Source organism: Dendropsophus ebraccatus, chromosome 15 (assembly GCF_027789765.1).
Source record: "Dendropsophus ebraccatus isolate aDenEbr1 chromosome 15, aDenEbr1.pat, whole genome shotgun sequence".
Taxonomy (NCBI): Eukaryota; Metazoa; Chordata; class Amphibia; order Anura; family Hylidae; genus Dendropsophus; species Dendropsophus ebraccatus.
Genome location: NC_091468.1, coordinates 38459689 through 38480237, shown reverse-complemented (window position 1 = coordinate 38480237; position 20549 = coordinate 38459689). Strand labels below are relative to the sequence as shown.

General features: G+C 42.8%; 1 protein-coding gene across 2 annotated transcripts; it reads left to right on the top strand.

The window, feature by feature from the left end:
* The first annotated feature begins 58 nt into the window (after window positions 1-58).
* On the top strand, window positions 59-20125 carry KAT14 (lysine acetyltransferase 14). Of its 2 annotated transcripts, XM_069954949.1 has the most exons (10): window positions 59-365; window positions 3181-3302; window positions 3571-3692; window positions 6151-6332; window positions 8896-9318; window positions 13632-14179; window positions 14490-14626; window positions 16444-16619; window positions 18073-18263; window positions 18564-20125. In XM_069954949.1, exons 1-10 carry the CDS (start codon window positions 113-115, stop codon window positions 18735-18737), a joined length of 2328 nt encoding a protein of 775 aa, XP_069811050.1. In that variant the 5' UTR covers window positions 59-112; the 3' UTR covers window positions 18738-20125. The 2 variants fall into 2 exon arrangements, with proteins under 2 accessions (XP_069811050.1, XP_069811051.1); XM_069954950.1 differs by lacking the exon at window positions 8896-9318.
* The last annotated feature ends 424 nt before the right edge of the window (window positions 20126-20549 follow it).

Sequence of the window (20549 nt, the reverse complement as noted above, 5' to 3'; positions counted from 1 at the left end):
GGTTAGATGTAGCAAGTCTTGACAGACATATGGCAGCTGCTGTGTGTTATAAAGACTTGGACCTGTATTAAATTTCATCTGGCTGAAGTTCATATTCTGCTGCGCGTAGACAATGGATACTTCTGCTCATATCACACCTGTGGACGATGACGCCACCAGAACATCAGCCTCTGAGGGCTTGGAGGAAGGGGAAGTGGAAGGGGAGACTCTCTTACTGGTAGAATCTGAAGATCAGGCGTCTATTGACTTGTCCCATGATCACAGTGGCGATTCACTGAACAGTGACGTTGGTGATGACATAGATCCACCATGGATGGATGAAATACCGTTTCATTGTGACAAATGTCAAAAATGGATTCCATCAAGTAAGCAATTTCTTCTATTTTCAAGGGTTTTGATATGAAGGAACGTAAAGAGATACTTCTGCTTCAAGGGTTCTCCAATGCCTGGGGAGGTGGTGGGGGAAAACAGTAAATTAACTTTTACCTCCCTATCTCCAGCTCTGCCGTCCACATTCCGCTGCTTCAGTCCCCAGCTGCTTCCTGGTCTGAGACGGGACTTGAGACGTGATATAGCCGGCCCGCTCAGCCATTCAGTGGCAGAGGCCGGGTCACGTCCCAAGTCTCAGACCAGGAAGCTGCTGGGAATCAGAGCAGTGGAGGGCGGCAGCATCCCTGGAGCTGGAGAGGTAAGTGGATCTAATTGTTTTCGACCTCCCGGCATTGCAAAAAAGGGGTCCTGGCCAGAGTACCCCTGTGCTATCAGATCTGTATGTATCTGATTGTTGTGAACCTATTAACGTTAAGGTTATACAAGACAGCCTGACCCGCAGGGAAAGCAAGTGCCGATCTGCTAGATTGGCTCTCATTTATCAAGTCTATTACACAGCTTGATAATTGTATGGCCATAATAAGTGATGTCCGTGCAGCCCTTGATTTTTTGTTTTTTTAAAAGACTGCGATCAGCTGACAAGCAAGCAAGTGCTGATCACTCTCTCTGTTACACAGGAATATATCTGCCTGATATATCACTCCTGGCAGATTATCACTCCGTCTAATAGGGCCCTTAAGGTTTTATACTGTCAATCTCCACTAACGTTTGTGGGTGATATGGGGACAGATTTACAGAGACAAAGTTAACACATTCGGCCATTTCTGTGTCTCCAGTAGACCTAAATGAAGAGCAACCATGTACATATTTTAGATGGAGTTCCAGCAGTCCCCATAAAATACTTTTATCCGCGTCATTAAAGGGACACTGTCCTTACTGTCATGCTGCCTGAACCACAAGTCAGCGGGGTGGTCCAGGCTGCTTCTTCTCACCCCGAAAGTTTTGATTAACAGATGACTGCCTATAGTTAAACAGGGTTAGAGCTATTAAGGACCTTTTACACAGGCCGATTATCGACAACAAGTGTTCTTAGTTTCTGTGGCCGATCATGGGCCTGTTTAAAAGTGGCAGTGATCAGCTGTGGAGCGGAAAAACGCTGTATCCTTGGCTGATCGTATCTTTAGAGAAGGCTCCACACTTATCATTATCTGCCACACATCTTCCTGTGTAAAAGTGGAACTGACAGCACAGGTATACATATATCCGTGTTGCCAGTTTCCAGGTGCTTTGCACACTTTTCATCAGCGCTGCTGTGTAATCCAGCACCTTTGCTGCCTTTCTGACAGTGTCACAGATACATCCTGCTCCTGCCCTGCTCTCCACCTGCTGCTGTATCTTCAGGCCACCTCCACTCCTCCAGAGTGGTTCACAGTCGGAGGAGCGGAGGCAGGAGATACAGCAGCTGCTGGAGAGCAGGACATTTGTGATACTGTCAGAAAGGTGAAGATGCTGGATTACATAGCAGCGCTGATGGTAAGTATTCACTGCTTGTGTACTAGAAATCTGGAAACTGGCAGCACGGATATATGCATAATTGTTCTGTCAGTGTCCCTTGTTTAAAAATCTGCACAAACGTGCTTGTCCCTTGTTTAAAAATCTGCACAAACGTGCTTGCCCGTGCTTGGAGAGGGCTAACCTTCTACATGGTTTATGGTCCTGCCCGGAGACCACCAGAGTGTAGAGTGAGGCTTTTGCATACGCTAAGAGGGTCTGGAAGGTTTCTTTGCCATTCACTCCCCAAACGGCAATATTTCATGTCCTCACATCAGACACCCCAGACCTAGACTTGGACCGCACTCCTGTTCTTATTATTCACACGTTCCTTTTGGTGGTTAAGAAATGCTTACTTCGTCACTGGTTGGAAGCCTCCACACCCACCAGGGAAATTACGGACACTATGTCTCATATACTTCATATGGACCGAATAGAAACCAAAAGACATAAAGAAAAGGGGACTAAGAATTTCTTTAGAAAATGGAGGGTCTTTATTGAACAGCAATTCACACCTATAGAGAGAGAACAACTAATGGTGACTTTTAGATACACAAAATGGTACAACAAGGAGGCGCTTAAAAACAAACTCGGCAAATTGCAATTACCTGATAGAAGGCTGACTCATTAGCCACTTTCTTGGGACGAGAGGGGAAGGGAGTAGCGGGGGAGGGGGGGGGGGGAGGGGGGTTCTGGAAAGTTTGGGATAGGGGTTTTGGGTAGAAAATTTATAGTGGATATACATATTGTTTTCTAACGATGCTGGTTATGTACCCCCTGTTGGGCATGGAATGGACTTTGTTCTTGAGACAATCGATGCGAATCTGTATCTACGTTTCTGTCCTCCTGATTTCTTATATGGCCTTTTGGAGGGCCCGATGTTACTCTGTATGATATGGCATCTTTTCTGTCTTTGACAATAAAAAGTTTTTGAAAAAAAAAAAAAAATCTGCACAAACGATACAGAGGTCATTTATGCGCCCTGGCCACTTGTGGCGTATAAAGGCAATGCAAATAAATGCTGATCTTGCCGGTCAGCGCTCATTTACTTTCACATCATGTGGCAGCTGGACTGATGAAAAGAAAGCAACAGGTAACCGAATTGCCAGTGTGTCTAGTTGGTGTGTCCTGATAGTTCAGGGGTTAAAATAAAAAATCCCTCGAGTGCTGCTTTAAAATTTGGTATCTAAAAAAGAGTAAGTCAATGGGGGCCTCAAAACTCCAGTTTAGGAGCTGTCTATTCAGTATGTTCATTTACTAGTAGTTCCTGTCCAGTCACTTTATATTGTCATTTTGCAGGTCAGCTGAGAGGTGATTCCCCAAGTTACCTAAAAGGAGACAATTTCTTCAAATTCACATGTAGTGACTGTTCTGAGGATGGGAAAGAGCAGTTTGAGCGTTTAAGGCTAACTTGGCAACAGGTAAGTCAGCGCACCTCATGGAATTTGTGTCTGTTTTTTCAATTAAAGGGATCCTGAAGAGTCATGTGGGTAGCCCTGGTCTCATGGGGAGTCATGCAGTCCTGACTTGATTGACATCCTATAATCTAGGGGACGTTATTACAAGCCAGCAATGGCAGAATCGGGCACATGCACAGTGAAGGAGGGTACCTTTAAACTGTTTGCATCATGAATTATGATATATTGTCCTGGTCCAGGCACCTGCAATACTCACATTTTCATTTTCCAGGTTGTAATGTTGGCCATGTACAACTTATCACTAGAAGGATCTGGCCGCCAGGGCTACTTCAGATGGAAAGAGGACATCTGCTCATTCATAGAGAAGCACTGGACCTTTTTACTGGGAAATAGGTAACTGTTGGGATTTAAATTTAAAACTTTATTTACTACTTCCATGTACATTAATACAATGAACAAAACTACTACAGCACCCCCTCCTGCTGTAAGATCTTCTGGTTTGTAATGATGTCCTGGTTCCCTGTTTAGCTCTGTGACATCATCGGAGGCCAGCAGAACCCAAGCACAACTGGGACTGGAACATCCAGTAGCAGGAGCGTTTAGTTTATTGTGATAATGCGTGGAGAGGCAGTACACAAAATTTTACATTTGCCAAAAAGAACTTTTTTTTCTTCTTCTTTGAATTAAAACTGAGTTACGGGTTTTGATTTGATAAAACAAATCTAGATTTCAACTTAAAATACCTTTGGAAAAGAAGAACCTTTTGGATGACAGATGTCTAAACTTTGGTAACTTGCAAAAATATATTCTCTGTACCATTTGCCAGTGCCCATAGTTAGCCAGTGGTTATACACACTGTGCAGGGGCGTAACTACCACCATAGCAGCTGCTATGGGGCCAACCACATCAGGGGGCCCATCCCTGAAATACACTGGGCCCCCTGAGCTGTCATCATACTACAAAGGGAGATGCCTACCATGGAGGACACTATGTACTGTGCGAGGTAGGACACTAGGGGAAATGCCTATTTTGGGGGACACTATGGGAGATGCCTTCCACAGGGGACACTAGGAAAGATGTCTACCATGCAGGATACTATCTACTGGGGGGATACCAGGGGAGATGCCTAATACATGCTATCTACTGAGCAGAGGGCCAACAAACAGGGGAATTACCTACAGTGGGATGGGAGGGGTCCCAATTAAAAGTTTGCTATGGGGCCTGGCCCTTTTTAGGTACATCCCTGACACTGTAGATGGTCATCAGTCCCTATACAGTTGTAGCTGAAACATTGGAAACCTGTTGTGATATTAAAATTTGGATTTCTCTTGGACATGCTGTCTCCACTCATTGGATTAGTTGACAGCCTGGGTTTAGTTTACCCATCATTTATGAATTGATTGTTGGCTTGTGCTGCTGAGTTTGTTTGGACTCTACTAGGCACAGGAACTGATAACCATCTATACCACAATGTGTTACTGCTACTGGTAGAGCTCACCATCTATTACTCCTGTCTTTATTTTCATGCTGCCTGAACCATGAGTCATTGGGTTGGTCCCTGGCAGCTTGTTGTTGCCCCGCCAGCCTTAATTTGTCAAGCCTAGATTTTAGAGTGATCTTTATCACTCAAGACCTAGTGGGGCAGGCAGAAGACGCAGGCGAGTCACTTGAGTCATCTGTGGTCTAGGCAGCATGAAAGTGATGACAAGTTCCCTTTTAAGGGTACTCCAGAGAACAATAAAATGTTTTTAAATCAACTGGTGTCCGAAAGTTATACAGATTTGTAAAATACTTTTTTTTTTTAAAATGTCAAGCCTTCCCATACTTATCAGCTGCTGAGTTACCTGCAGGAAGTGGTGTATTCTTTCCAGTCTGACACAGTGCTCTCTGCTGCCACCTCTGTCCATCAGAAACTGTGCAGAGTAGTAACAAATCCCCATTGAGAACCTCTCCTGTTTTGGACAGTTCCTGACACGGACAAAGGTGGCAGCAGAGAGCACTGTATCAGACTGGAAAGAATACACAACTTCTTGCAGGACATACAGCAGCTGATAAGTTCTGGAAGACTGGAGATTTTTTGTTTAAGGAGAAGTCCAGCGAAAATTGTATTGTATTGCCCCCTAAAAGTTATACAAATTAGCAATATACACTTATTATAGGAAAAACTTATAAAGTGATTTTTTTTCCCTGCACTTACTACTACATCAAGGCTTCACTTCCTGGATAAAATGAAGATGTCACAACCCGACTCCCAGAGCTGTGCGGGCTGTGGCTGCTGGAGAGGATGATGGCAGAGGGATGCTCTGACCCTCCAGTGCCCTGTGTCCCTCAGTGTCCCCCTGCCATCATCATCTCCAGCAGCCACAGCCCGCACAGCTCTGGGAGTTGGGTCGTGACATCACCATTTTATCCAGGAAGTGACATCACCATGTTATCCAGGAAGTGAAGCCTTGATGCAGTAGTAGGTGCAGGCAAAAAAAGCACTTTATAAGCATTTCTTGTAATAAACATATATTGGTGATTTGTATAACTTTTAGCGGGCAATACAATACTTTAATAAACATTTTAGCCGGACTTCTCCTTTAAATAGAAGTAATTTACAAATCTACATAACTTTCTGACACCAGTTGATTTGAAAAAGAAAACAAAAATTCCCGTCACTCTGGCCCATAGGCTATGTTTGGTATTACATTCACTTACAAGTCACAAGGACAGGAATTGGATTATTTCTGGGGAATAAAGACACTTTTTTTGACCTGGGAAAACCTTTTTAGGGTCCATTAACAAATCTATTTATTTTGTTTGTCTGGAGAAATCCTCTAATATATGAAAATGTTCTTGCGTGTTTAAGGAAGAAGACCTCTACCTGGTGGAGCACGGTTGCAGGATGTCTCTCAGTGGGCAGTCCCATGTTTTTTAAATCGGGGGCTCAGGAGTTTGGAGAACAGGGATGGTGGAAGCTTGTTCACAACAAACCTCCCGCTATGAGACCTGAAGGAGACAAGTATCTGTCATCTTCACAAAAAATAAAAAGTATGTATTCACAGATGTCCCTAAGTTCATCTACTAACCTCTTACTGTTATGTCAGTCATTGTATTCACATCTTAAAACATTCATGAAACTCCTGAAAATGCAGTTCTACATTGAATGTCCAGCGGCGCTAAGTCCAAAATTCTTATGTTTAAGTTTTTGGTGCCTGTCACTTTAAAAAAGAAAATTTGTCAAGGTTTTGATTAGTCGGGGACAGCTTATCGCTTCTTTCCCCACTTTTCTGTACATATGATATAGACTTTGAGTTTGTCTTTGGGAGAGAATGCACTTACAATAACTCTTCACTTTTCCCAATGACTTCTAGCAATGAGTTGAGGTCTAAGCCCTCAAAGACTTCTCAAATATTTCCTTCTTGACAAGTGACAGTGGCCATTTAAGCAAAGAGGATATAGTGACGTCAGATGATGTCCTGATTGTTCTCATCCAAAAAGTGCCAGGATGGTTGTTCAGCAGAGCTGTGTTTTCTTGCTTGGGTGGTATTTTGTATTCTAACCTCTCCTAACTCCTCTTCATTTTTGCTAACAGTGCTTTGGCTGTCAGTAGGCAGTAATTCTAAGAGGTAGACACACCCGCCTCCTGGTTTCAGCAGTTATGGAGGTTTCTGTACATACTATTAATGTTTTACGCTACAATATGTTGAGCAATATGTAATGTACATTAAAAATTAAATTAGAGTAGATTTTACACTTGAAAACAATGACACATTAGAAAAAGCTTTGACTCAGATGCCACATGTGGCTTGCCGCCTCGGCTGTGTGGCTCATGGTAAGGAGCCCTGTGTTCTGGCCATATGCTCTGGCTACAAGATTCACATACTAAAGATAAATAAATATATATATGAATAGATATTATATATCTCCAAACCACTGAGCAATGTTAGTTTGGATGGTGGTAAAGCACTTAAGCAGCATTAGCAGGTTTATCCTTCTATACATGGGACCCTTGGGTATAGAACTCACATGTACAGGCCTAAGCCAGTCAGCAGAAATTTGTCACTTTCTCCACACAGCCACCCCAAGTAAAGAGGGCTTTGTAGGAAAGCGGTTGGAGGCACCATGGCCCAGCACATGTACTGTAACTTTTAACAAGCAGACAGAATCACCACATTTCACACAGACATGTGAAAAATTGTTATCGATTGGAGTCTGTGTTGAGACCCCCATGACCTCTAGATATAGCAGGGAGCAGCCCGCATCTGTGGGCTTTATTCCCTGGCTTGCTGCTTAAGGAGGAAGTCCCACCAATGGTAAAAACAGCAGGGGGTGGGGTGAGAAAAACAAACAAGTGAACTCACCAATCCCCGTGCCTCCATTGTGCTGCTCTGTGGTCCCGTTCATCGCTGCCGGCTGTCATCGTCTGCAGTAAACCGGGTACCGTCATGTACCCGGCTCCTGCAGCAGCAACATCACAAGCTGGCTGAACGATTGCCTGCTTACCCAGTCAGTGACTGGGGCGGTGTCCCACCCCAGCCACTGATTGGCTGGGTGGGCAGGCACTCAGCTGGGGTCGTGACGTTGCAGCTGGCGGAGCTGCAGGACTTTGGCTGATGTGAATGGGACCCATTGGTGGCGCTACGAGGCACGGGGATGGGCGAGTTTACTGGTTTATTTTCTTACCTACCCCTGCCTGCCATTATTACTGTTCATGGGACTTCTCCTTTAATCAGTCTTATACAAGAGACAGGCTCTGTAGACTTATAATGAAGCCTGCAATGGGTCAGAGCAAGCAGCAAGCTGGGGAGTGAAGCTGTGCGCTTCTCCTGGCTACATCTAGAGGTAAGTAAGGGTCTCGGCACCAACATCCCAACTCATCATAATGTTTAAAGAAGCAGTTCACCAAAAATTTTTATTGCAGAACCCCCCCCCCCCTTCCTCGGTAGGCGCTGACGCGTATACTCACAGCAGGTGATCGGTAACCGGGGAGCGGCTTCGTTCCGGTTCTGCGGCGCCTTTCAAATCCCGTGCGCGCTCACGTAATCTGCTGCTGTGACCCCTCTTCTGTCTCCTGTGATTGAACGCCGGAAGTCACGCTTTACAATGCATTCTCTTTGGAAAGCGTGACTTCCGGCCTTCAATCACAGGAGACATAAGAGGGGTCACAGCAGCAGATGACTTGAGCGTGCATTGCATTTGAACGGTGCTGCGGGACCGGAACGAAACTTCTCCTCGGTTCACCAATCACCTGCCGTGAGTATATGCGCCTAGCCGGGGGTGGGGGGGGGGGCAATAGAATTTTTCTGTGAACTGCTTCTTTAACATGTTTTTGTGACATCAAAGGTTTTTTTTTCTGGAGCTGATACTGATGCGTTAAGATGCGCCAGACCCCCCAATTCCCCAAGGTTTATATCCCTGCAGCAGCTAGGAGCACCCGAACACAGAAAACACAGAAGAGTCTCCATTGTAATGTGGCATTGTTTCTTAGTATAAAATCTATTGACCTGCATTCTTAGTAGCACAACACTCCTTTAAATTTAGGGATAAAAGCATATTCTAACAGCACAACTGAGTGATAGTGGTTTTGTGGACTGTGTTATGATCTCTCTAGCTCCTGGTAAGTCTAGCTTGGACCCAGTGATCACAGTAGAAGGACTCAGAAAGAGATCTAGAGGGAACCCGGTTGAGTCTGCCATAGAGCTAAAAGAAAAAAGATCTCGTACCCAAGAAGCAAAAGACATCAGGAGAGCCCAGAAAGAAGCCTCCGGTTTTGTGGATCGCAGCTCATGTTCTACTCCTGTGAAATTCTCCAGCAGCCGGAACCGGCGACCAGACATTGTGCTGGAGAAAGGGGAAGTAATAGACTTCTCCTCTATGAGTTCATCAGACCGGACACCCATGACCAGTCCTTCTCCATCTCCTTCTTTGGATTTTTCCGCTCCCGGTACACCAGCTTCTCATTCAGCAACACCAAGCCTTCTCTCTGAGGCTGACCTCATTCCAGATGTCATGCCACCCCAAGCTTTATTCCATGGTTAGTATATCTGCCAGCTGTCGTAAGAATAAATATATTTCATGTATCCTTTATTATACTACTGAGAGAAAAGTGTCTCCTCTTAAAGAATGGTAAGAGTGAATGGCCTTATGCAAAATGTAATATTGGACAAGAATTATGTATGATCAGGACAAGCTAAGTTTACAATACATTTAACAAAATTCATCATATTTTATATATTTATTATATATTTTTTTATATATTTACTAATAAATTGTAAAATTGAGTTTATTGGTGACCATAAGCCTTCAGATATATGCCATAATACAGAAACTGTTGTGTTCTATACACGTTCTATATAAATATAATCGCACATTTATATATACACACACATACACACGCTGTTTTGCATGCCAAATTAAGGGTCCCTCTGGTGCTAATTTCCTTAGCCATCTTCCTGTAACCTCTATGGGAATTAGGCCATATGTGTAAAACAGCCCATTCAGCTGTCTTTGGCCTCCTAACAACATCCACTGGCTTCAAGCAGTCCCTCTATTTCAGGATAGATGCTGGTCCCACCTCAGAGACCTGCCTCTATTAGACATTTATGGCATATCCTTTTGATATGCCATTAAAGGAGAAGTCCAGCAAAAAATGTTATTGAAGTATTGTATTGCTCCCTAAAAGTTATACAAATCACCAATATACACTTATTACTGGAAATGCTTATAAAGTGCTTTTTTCCCTGCACTTACTACTGCATCAAGGCTTCTCTTCCTGGATAACCTGGTGATCTCATGACCCAACTCCCAGAGCTGTGCGGGCTGTGGCTGCTGGAGAGGATAATGGCAGGGGGATTCTCAGTGTCCCTCCAGTGCCCTGTGTCCCTTAGTGTCCCCCTGCCATCATCCTCTGCAGCAGCCACAGCCCACACAGCTCTGGGAGTCGGGTCGTGACATCACCATGTTATCCAGGAAGTGACATCACCATGTTATCCAGGAAGTTACATCACCATGTTATCCAGGAAGTAAAGCCTTGATGTAGTAGTAAGTGCAGGGGAAAAAGCACTTTATAAGCATTTCCTATAATAAGTGTATATTGGTGATTTGTATAACTTTTGAGGGCAATACAATACTTTAATAAAAAATTTTGCCGGACTTCTCCTTTAATGCCCTAGGTGAAAATGCACCTTTATGTCTTTTTAGACCAAGTAGAGGACAGAATTATGGGATAATTCACTACTCAGGAAAATGTATTATGAACAGAGACAAGCGAACTATATTTGATTACCAATGGCTGAGGAAGTTGGATGCAGCCAAAGGGGGAGTCCTGGAAAACAGGACCAGTTTCCTTTCACTACAAATTTTCAACAGGATAAAGATGTGGATGGTTTGCTAGTCATTTATTTTGTTATGCCTTTCTTAAGGTAAAGATTATATGATTCAGCAGTTCTGGCATCACCACTGTGGACTGATTGGTGTGATTCATCACTGAATATCACCTTTATCCAGTACTCCACACCATCACTACTCTTTAGCCCACTGTGGCCTTCTCTTTATGTGTTATTTCTGGTTTTTCTCTTTTTGTTGTGTGTTGTACATTTTTATGGCATATTGGTTTGAGTTTTCTATTCTGAAGCTTTCCTTGGTCTGACCTGTATGTTTTCTCTTTATAACCTTTACGTTTATATGTACACCAGATTTTATAACTCACTGGGAACAACCAACATCTTTTACATCTCACCATTTTTTTCAGTTAGTCAAGTCCAAAGCCTGTAAGCATTGAGACGTTTTTTTCCCTGAACATTGAATGTTCCTTAAGTTTACCTCCTCTTCATCTGCAAAGGCATATGACATTTAATAAAATCTATTAAACGTTGCTTTGTGCTATATCTATTTTTATACCTTTGCTTTAAAGAAAAATATCTGGGTGACCATCCACTAAGGGGAAGATTTATGAAAGGGTGTAAATTATACTCCTGGTGTAAACTGCCCACAGCAACCAATCACAGCTCCTCTTATATTTTACCAGAGCTGAAAGCTGAGCTGTGATTGGTTGCTGTGGGCAGTTTACACCAGATGTATATTTACACCCTTTCATAAATCCCCCCCTAAGTGTACAGATTTAATTGTTTTCTGCCACAGATTGTAGTTATCATCTGGCAAATACCTATGTACAGCACAGTATTGTAATTATTGGGAAATGTCATTACATGTATGTTTTTTTTTTTCTTTTTTTACAGAGCGTCATTGATTGTTTTGTCATGTCCACCATATATGATATCTATAGATGTTGTCAAATGTTAAGTGGGTTGAAGAATAGGTTTGGGTGTTGTTTCACCTACATTGTCAGCTGGTCATTACCCACGTTTAATAGAAGGGGTTATTCAGCCTGTAACTATTGATGGTCTATTGGATAGCTTTGGTTTGACTCCTGGCATCCCTACATTTCTGCTGTTTTAAAGGGTCCACAGCACTCAGTACTATTGTGTTGGCAAAGGAATATGTGGCAAGCGGCACTCACCAAATCTCTTTCAGATCCTTTATTGTGTAACACAAACACTGATGTTCAGCAGGTATACAGAGTATCAGCAGGTGTATTCCACTATGGCTACACTGTATACCTGCTGATCATCGGTGTTTGTGTTACACAATAAAGGATCTGAAAGAGATTTGGTGAGTGCCGCTTGCCTCATATTCCTTTGCCAAGACTGTTATGATCATCTACATATAGCAAAGCACCATCTTGGGGCACACAATGTTGTCCGACTAAGGAGGAAGCCATTCCTACATAGATTGCACTCTTTGGTGTAGAAGGATCGTATGCTAGCTGAGTAGTGCCGAGTTATTCTACACTTGATTGCAGTCAGCACTGTTCTTAGTTTATTAGTAGTGGCAGTGCACGGTACTGCAGCATTGTCCCATACAAGTGAGTGGTACAACATTACAGTACCTAGCCCCACTAGTATGGTGATACAGGTACAAGTAGCAGTAATAATTGAAGGGGCTGTGGCTATCACATGAGTGCCATGTCCCCTACAGGCAGATGATTGTCAGGGGTCCCACGTATCAGACTCCTGCTGACCTAATATTGATGGCCTGTCAGGAGAATAGACAGTCAGTTTTATATGGCTGGACAACCCCTTTAAACAAGGAAATCCTCTGTAATGGACGTAATATGTCTGCAGATCATAATATCAGGCTGTTGCTGCTATGAATGATAAGTATTTTTCCTCTGGGATCCCTCACCTAAGAGAACAGCAGGACAGAGGTGCAGCCAGATTTATTACATATTTATGGCCTACGCTTTGTGTTTGTCGTAAATGTCCAAAAATGGAGAAACATGCAACACTTCAAGTAAAGATCCTTTATTCACCCGTGCACTTTGTCATCAGTGAGAAGGCTTTTCTTAAAGGAAAAGTCCAGTAAAAAATTTTTATTAAAGTATTGTATTGCCCCACCAAAGTTATACAAATCACCAATATACACTTATTACGGAAAATGCTTATAAAGTGCTTGATGGTGATGTTACAACCCGACTCCCAGAGCTGTGCGGGCTGTGGCTGCTGGAGAGGATGATGGCAGGGGGACACTGAGGGACACAGGGCACTGGAGGGACACTGAGCATCCCTCTGCCTTCATTCTCTCCAGCAGCCACAGCCCGCACAGCTCTGGGAGTTAGGTCGTGACATCACTATTTTATCCAGGAAGTGACATCACCATGTTATCCAGGAAGTGAAGCCTTGATGCAGTAGTAAGTGCATAGTGTATTACTTTTTGGAGGCAATACAACACTTTAATAAAAATTTTCACCGGACTTCTCCTTTAAGCAAAATGGCTTCTAGAAAGCTAAAATATTGCATGAGTAAGTAAAGGACCTATAAATAGATCTCAAGGAACTTCGTATCATGACTTGCATCAATTTTTCTTAACCTTGTGCTGCTAATTTTTGAGTTAACCATAACTACCTAAGGTGGGATCCCTTTAATATCACTTTAAATACCATCTTCATGATGTTCATTATCCTGCCAAATTATTTTTCTCAACATATTTTTTCTTCTTCCCAAACTTCCAGTCATCCAGGTGTTATGTTATGTACACGATCTCTGGGTCATATTATTTTCATATGGAACCCATGCCACCTTTTTAGTGCATCAGTAATATCTCGTGTGGTTCTGGTAACATTCTGAAGCGTCCATAATTGATTCTGGAATATCCAAAAAGTTTTGATCATTCCCTTCAGACCATGTGGAGGGCTTGGTGAATATCCGGACTGTTATAATGTTACCGTTCATGCCTGTGAATGCGGCCGTTCTCGGGAGGATTAATTCTTTTCCAATATAATAATTTCAGATGATGAAGAGATGGATGTTGATGGTGTCATTGATCCGGGCATGGAGTATATTCCCTCTCCCAATGCCTCCCATTCAACGCCTATATGTCAAAAGACTTTCAAGTCCTCTGTGCATGTGAAACAAGAAATAGAGAGTGAAGAGGAGAGGCTGGACCGGGTGGAGGGTGAACTGCACAAGGGCCCGTCTGCAGATAGAGCCCGGGACAAGAGACGCCCTCAGCCCCTAGAGAAGGATAAAAATAAAACTCCTCAATACCACGCCATCAGTCTTTATGAAGAAAAGCTGCTCCTAAAACGCCTCGAGGCCTGTCCCAATGCTGTAGCTGTGACACCAGAAGCTAGAAGGCTGAGGCAGAAGCTGCTTATCCGTAAGGCCAAGCGGGAAAGAGGGTTGCCCCTTTTTGACTTGGATCAGGCAGTGAATGCCGCCCTAATGCTTGTTGGAGGAGTCTATGGAGCCAGGGAAGGGTCTGTATCTAGGCCAGTACCCAGTGGGCCTGAGTACAGGACAACAAGCAAGGACCTGCGGATCTTGGACAGATATCAGGTGAGTAGATACATGGTCAGCCATTGTAATGGTTGGTGGCTGTGAATCAGAGTCTGGTGACTGGTGAATAAACTTAGTTATATAAGTTTTAAATATTAGGGGAACTCTAGTAGTAAGTGAAATGCCCAATTTTATTTCTTTATAGTTCAGACTGCCTAATAAATTACTTGTAGAAATGGTGTGTTTGGTCCTTTACTGAACAGAAAGCACTGTAGCTTGAATACAGCTATGCTCCACGGATAGCCAGCTGTAGTGCAGGGCAGCCACATACAGCCATAGTCATTAATGATACTGTTTATTTTTCTGATAGACTGCAATGCCGGCAACCAAAGGCGTCCGTCACACAGCTATGCGTTTCTTGTATCGTCTTGGAGCAGCGGAGGATAAAGATGCAGACCTCAGCATAGTTAGCCCTTACACTGCTCGCATTCTCAAACCATATATACGGTAAGGGTTTGTAATTAATAGTTAGAGATGAGTGAACCGGGTTCGGGTTCGAGTCCATCCGAACCCGAAAGATCGACATTTGATTAGCTGGGGCTGCTGAACTTGGATAAAGCTCTAAGGTTGTCTGGAAAACATGGATACAGCCAATGACTATATCCATGATTTCCACATAGCCTTAGGGCTTTATCCAACTTCAGCAGCCACCGCTAATCAAATGCCAAACGATCGGGTTTAGATAGACTCCAGCATGCTCCAGGTTCGCTCGTCTCATAATTTTTTTTATTGATAAAAATAAAAAATATATTTTTTTTTTACAAAATGAGTTGGTACATGGCAGCCTGGGTGTGCATCTGATAAAACAATTACAATGTTAACAATGAGATAGAGGCATGTTATGTGAATGCGACTATTTTCATTGTTTTCTTCCCAGTGAATTGTTGCTTTTGCTCTTTTTTTTTTTTTTTTTTTTTTCCTTTATGCTTGCTTATGCACAGAATTCTAGGTATCTGTTTAGATAAGAACATAAGGTGTGTTTATGACAGACAGTGACATGTTAACATTGTCTTGCCTGCTTGTACAATGTCCTCCGTGTAATCCAGATATTATTTAAAGGGATACGAAGAAAAGAAAGCAGCAGGGTGCACTCACCATTTTGCAGTAATGTAGCTTTATTTAGGATTAAAGTTCAATCCATGCGGGTAGTGTGGACGCCAACACCCTCCACTGGGATGACAGCTGTTTCACGCCCTAATTCGGCGCTTCGTCCGCTTCAAAGAGTTTCACCTGTGAACTAATATTGCCGACCGTCTCACCCTTCTTCTTAATGTGAATTATTTAAAGGGATATTCCTATCACCACTCAAAAGTTCACATAATCCGAGATTAGCGCCCAGTTTATCATTTGCGAGTCGCACAAACTGGTGCATGGTGAATTTATTTGCACATTTTTTACTTTTTGCAACAATTTTGTGACGTTTTATTATGCATTCACTATGGCAGTGCTACATTTTTTTAAATCAATCACAAGATATTGGATCAGAATATGCACTTATCCTCATTAGAAGAGTCACAGAAATCAGACTCCTTAGTAAATGTCCCTCTATATCTCTGTACATCTACATTATAGGTATATGTACACCAGCCAGACCAATGTTTTTAGAGCAAAGTGGTGGTCGGTAACCTAGGCTACAAACTGTCAACAATGGGAGGGAAAGAGAAGCACATCAGGAGAAGTAGGCAAGCTGGCAAATGAATGTATTTGCAAAAATATTTAACTTGAAGAGTCCTACAAGCTATGTTAGTTGTGATTCCCTTTAAGGAGTTGTCAGAAATTTAAAAGATTAAAAAAACTTAGCACCTACTGTAAGAAAATGACATCCCTCCCCCACCTTTTCCTGCCTTGCATGATTGATGCACAGTGCTCAGTGCTGGAAGCCAAGCCCTGTACATGAGTCATGTAGGGAGGGAGGCGGCGTGCATACTGCAGCTCAGCGTAGCTGCCAAGACTCTTGAGCTTAGAAGTAAAAGATGACTTTAAAACTCTTAAGTGTAAGGAATTATTTTAGTTTTTATCTTCATTTAGAACTGAGCAGTTGTCAGTGATAGCTAGTAAATGAAGTTGCCTAAGATATAACAGATTCATGATTGCAGCAGTCAACACATGTTGTTATGCTTCTGGATAGTATTCAGTAGGGGCATTGCCAGAGGAGTGTGTGTGTGGGGGGGGGGGGTCAGCCGTATCGGTGCACCAAGGGGTAAAGAGCGTCAAACGGCCACAGCAAGTGATTAATAAAGTAATCTTCTACCTTTCCCTATTAGACGAGACTATGAGACCAGACCATGTAGACTGCAGCTTTTGGCTCAGATCAGGGCTTATGCTCACAGAAGTGATCCTAGCTGGGCACCAGATCCACAGGCCCCCATTGACTACTGCTATGTGCGTCCAGGCCACATCCCCACCATTAACTCCATATGCCAGGAATTTTTCTGGCCAGGTAAGAAACTGACTATATTATCTGATACTTATGTGTAACTAGTTTTAAACCTAGAAATGTGCATTTACTATTCTTCTCACTGCCAAACTCAAATTTCCCAGCATCCCTTGCTGAACATTTATATTTTTACATTTTCAACTCTTTATATCTAGCACTATGGGGGAGATTTATCAAACATGGTGTAAAGTGAAACTGGCTCAGTTGCCCCTAGCAACCAATCAGATTCCTCCTTTCATTTTCCAAAGAGTCTGTGAGGAATGAAAGGTGGAATCTAATTGGTTGCTAGGGGCAACTGAGCCAGTCTCCCCCTATATGTCGATATGATGTAACATGAAGTGCAATGGACCGTGTTGTTAGGGGAGTGCCTGTCTGCCAGCTTGTTAATTGTTTCCAGTAACACTCCATTATGCTCAAAGGGGAAGATTTCTAATTTTACGCCATGAAAAAGGGGCAGACTTTTTGCGTAAACCACCCGATTTGTGCAAAAATCTGCGTCCTTTCTGTGGCGTGCAGCCTATTCACTTGATGGATGGTTGGGAAGGAGGGGGGAGGGCTTGGCAAGCCGCGGAGAAGGCGTTGCTCCAAAGCTGGCGTACATTTCATAAATAAAGCCGCCCCCATGCAGTCTGCCAGTGTACTAAGAGGCGTGTACCTCTTGGTAAATCCAGCAGACTACATGTGTTCAGCTTTAACACCAGCGTATGAGTACGTTGGTTTTCATAAACGGCTCCCCAAGGTATACACTATCTTAGGGGATAGGCTTATAAAATTACAAAGGTGTAGTCAATATAGTAATAGGTGTCATCCCATCCCGTTGCTATAATATGAATTACATGACTCTGCTGTCCATAGGAATGTAAGGAAAGGTATCAGGGCCTTTGGTACTAACTAGAGATAAGCGAACCGGGTTTGAGTCGATCCGAACCTGAACGTTCGGCATTTGATTAGCGGGGGCTGCTGAACTTGGATAAATCCCTAAGGTTGTCTGGAAAACATGGATACAGCCAATGACTATATCCATGATTTCCACATAGCCTTAGGGCTTTATCCAAGTTCAGCAGCCACCGCTAATCAAAGTTCGGGTTCGGATCAACTCGAGCATGCTCGAGGTTCGCTCATCTCTAGTACTAACGTGAAGATAAAACTTTTCCTGCGGGACTGTATATACAGCTCTGGATCAATATAAGTTTATTAAAGTAAAACATCTGACAGATATCACCACGTTTCCTAGGGCAAACGCTCGCTTGTCGGCTGATCGCTCACTTTTGACCTGTCAATGAATAATCTGCAGTCAGCTGCATGTCTACCTGTGTAATAGGAGATGAGTGGCCACGCGATTATCAAGCCACCTAATAGACTCTGTAAACAAGCCTGGTTCAGGGCGTAGTCTGCCTTTATAAAGATTATATATGAGTGTAAAATAGTCTGCTAATTGTACACTGTCTGTTTCTAGGTATTGACGTTTCGGAGTGTTTGCAGTACCCAGATTTCAGTGTGGTCGTCCTCTACAAAAAAGTTATTATTGCCTTTGGCTTCATGGTGCCCGATGCTAAATACAATGAGGCTTATATTTCATTTCTATTTGTCCATCCGGAATGGAGGAGAGCTGGCATAGCAACATTTATGATCTACCATCTCATTCAGGTAACCGGTGACTCTTACCATGTTTATTGTAGTGAAAAATGTTCATTAAATGTAAGTTCTCTGACAATTTGAACAGGACTTAAAAGCGTAATATTTTCAGCTCTTAGAGTTCTGCACAGAAACAATATAAATGTAGTCATTAAAATGGTACTGTGGCACTTTAAATTATTGTTAGATACCCTTTCGATCATTATTTGAGGAATACATATAGAACAGTATGTGGCATGTATAAAGAACAGTGTCTAGTTGTACCCCTGCCCCCCACTAGAAGTTTTTAACATATTATTTTTCTCCTGACAGACCTGCATGGGAAAAGATGTTACCCTACACGTTTCTGCCAACAATCCTGCAATGCTGCTGTACCAGAAGTTTGGATTCAAGACTGAGGAGTACGTCCTAGATTTCTATGACAAGTACTACCCGATAGACAGCAAGGAATGTAAGCACGCATTTTTCCTGCGGTTACGAAGATGACAATATGGACCGCTACGATACCAGAGATGGCTTTGTTCATGCTTTATATTGAGGTTTTTTCTTTGGAAGGACTATTTGTAGTGACAGTACTTCAATGACAGTGCATGTGTACAGAGTCATAACTTGAAGCCAGTGGGCCCAAATGCAAAATCTGTCACACAGCCCCTCATCTATAATGCTTTGTTTATAGTGTTGGCCTCCTAATATGAAAAAGAGGGACTCTAGGGGCCTCCTCCAGGCTCCTGGGCCCAGGTGCAACTGCACCCTCTGCACTCATATAGCTACACCCCTGCCTGTGTTATACACTGCTTTTACTGTTGCACGTACAGCTGTTGTGGCTGAGCTATCTTGTATGGACAGCAGGAAATCTCTGAGTTATTACTAAGTGTATCTGATGCCGTTACTTAGTGAACATGTTCCTGATGTATGTATGTATGTATGTATGTATGTATGTATGTACATGAGTGGTTTAGTATACCAACCAGATTTGGCAAGGTCTGTAGAAGGCTTGGTAAGCTGTTATATGGAATAAGGCTGTCTGCTTTTGGGGTTTGATGTCATTTGACCTCTAATACATGCCTGCTTACCTTGCAGTAATCTTAGGTCCTATAAGAAGCCCATCTGATGTTAGCTCCTATTGCTAGACAGAATTCATACCAACAAATTGCCAACGAATCACCCCAAATTTTTGGCTTTTCCATTCCTTCCACCACCGGTCACATCTCTCCCCCAACAAAATGTTTAGCAGCTGGCACTGGAAGCCTAATCTATATACAGCTGTATATGGCTCCTACTGACCCAATAGTTCAATGGTTACTCAATATTATTTGGCTCTAAGACAACCAATATAAGAATAAATAATTGTAAGTTGAAGATAACACTAGAAATAGAAAGTTGTCTCAACCGCAGAGACAGACCTGATTGCGCCACAACCCCAATAGTGGTGCTACACGGGGATATAACTGGACCTGTCATCCACACAAGAACAAAGAACCAATAGCAACCACCGGCGCAACTCCCTATAAATAGATTACCGAAAATGCCACAGGAGTAGATGTATGGCTGTACCAAATCCATATACCAGTATACAGCCATACATCCAATCCTGTGGCATTTTCGGTAATCTATTTATATATCTATTTCGGCATAATCTATTTATAGTTGCGCCGGTGGTTGCTATTGGATCACCTACTAGTGTTCTAATAGCCTGTATATATACTTAATTGTTATATTAACCAAAATCACATAAATTGAGGGAAGCCACCGTTATGTATATAATCCCCAAATGGGTGTAAATAAGTGGATAATGCCTGAGCCGTAATGCTACCTCAACATAGCCAAACTAAACCAAAGAAAAAACAAATTGACTATTGTAGCAATAATTTTATTTCAACCAATATTTAAAATACCAAAAAATCTATCAACACTATAAAAACAGGGTGGCAATCCTGGAGAGATGTCTCATATAACATAGTAGTACAAGAACAATTCATAAAAAAAGAACACTGGGACCGGATATAAAGTGTTAAGTGCATGATTGTCACATTAGAAAAATATCCTATATTTGCAATGCAAACCCGTCCCACCCCATATAAGAATCGCACATGTTACCAGAAGGTCACAAAATCTGCTCACTCTCCAGGACGCCACCACCCCGACGCGCGTTTTGTGTCCTTCGTCCGGGGGTCGACCAAGGACACGAAACACGCGTCGGGGTGGTGGCGTCTTGGAGAGTGAGCAGATTTTGTGACCTTCTGGTAACATGTGCGATTCTTATATGGGGTGGGACGGGTTTGCATTGCAAATATAGGA